We start from the raw sequence: 983 nt of genomic DNA, 5'->3' as shown, positions 1-983 counted from the left end.
AATTTTACCGTGTAAAAATTATGAAGAGTTTGCACACTCAATGTCAGTTTTGTCCAAATATTTACAGTGTACACGCTAAATGGTTTTTTTTCTCAACATACCTTATTATTCACATTTTACATTTATGGTGGATACACTGTAATTTATCTAATGAATGTCTTTATTTATATAATTTTAAGCTATACGCTGATCATTTTTTCATATTCAGTCACTAATGATCTACCATTCACTGAAGTCGTGTCTCATTTTTCTTTATTTTCTAAAAGTTTTATTACATTGTATAAGTTATTTAATTTCTTCAAAAATGAATTTTCAAAAATGTCCAAATGATTTTGAATCATTAGTTTATCGTATACAAAGAAATCCGACTATGGTTCATCCAACATTTTCTTCGTTTTCATCAAGATTTAAAACATTCAAATTATTCCCGTTAAATACTTCTCAAAATAAATATACATTGTCTGAATGTGGTTTAAAATATTCAGGAGTGGATGATGTCGTGGAATGCTTTTGTTGTGGTATTATTCTTCATAACTGGGAAAGGTTGGACGATCCATGGATTGAACATTGCAGATTCAGTCCAATATATTTGTATGTATTATTAGTGAAGGGTGATCAGTATGTTCAAAATGTATTAAGCAAATATTGTAAAACCGAGCATATTCACAGTTGTGAATCTGAATCATACGATACTGTTTGTTGATCATGTTTTTTATTAAATTATATTATAGTAAATAAAAATAAATGTTGATTTTTTTTTTCTCGTTTGCTAATTGTGTTTTTATCATTATAAATTATATTAAATAAAAATAAATGCTGATTTTTTTTTTTTTTTTTTAAACAACTTAGGTATATGTGTTAATATTTGATGTAATATCTCGTGAACGTATAGTCTAGTAAGGTTAGTACGTGTAGTGATAATTTAAATGTATGCTAATCATGTTTTTTATTATATGTTATAGTAAATAAAAATAAATGATGAT

At 25.6% G+C, this 983-nt stretch overlaps 1 protein-coding gene across 1 annotated transcript; it reads left to right on the top strand.

Moving 5' to 3' along the window:
• Positions 1-304: 304 nt before the first annotated feature.
• On the top strand, positions 305-703 carry LOC103310572 (baculoviral IAP repeat-containing protein 2-like). The gene has a single exon (XM_008189258.1). It carries the CDS (start codon positions 305-307, stop codon positions 701-703), a length of 399 nt encoding a protein of 132 aa, XP_008187480.1.
• The last annotated feature ends 280 nt before the right edge of the window (positions 704-983 follow it).

Source organism: Acyrthosiphon pisum, chromosome A2 (genome assembly GCF_005508785.2).
Source record: "Acyrthosiphon pisum isolate AL4f chromosome A2, pea_aphid_22Mar2018_4r6ur, whole genome shotgun sequence".
NCBI lineage: Eukaryota > Metazoa > Arthropoda > Insecta > Hemiptera > Aphididae > Acyrthosiphon > Acyrthosiphon pisum.
Note: the sequence above shows the minus strand (reverse complement) of the source record. Positions and strands in the feature narration are given on the sequence as shown.

What these genes read in the sequence shown, in the direction of transcription:
- LOC103310572 (XM_008189258.1), top strand. Translation starts at nt 305, where the DNA reads ATGAATTTTCAAAAATGTCCAAATGATTTTGAATCATTAGTTTATCGT.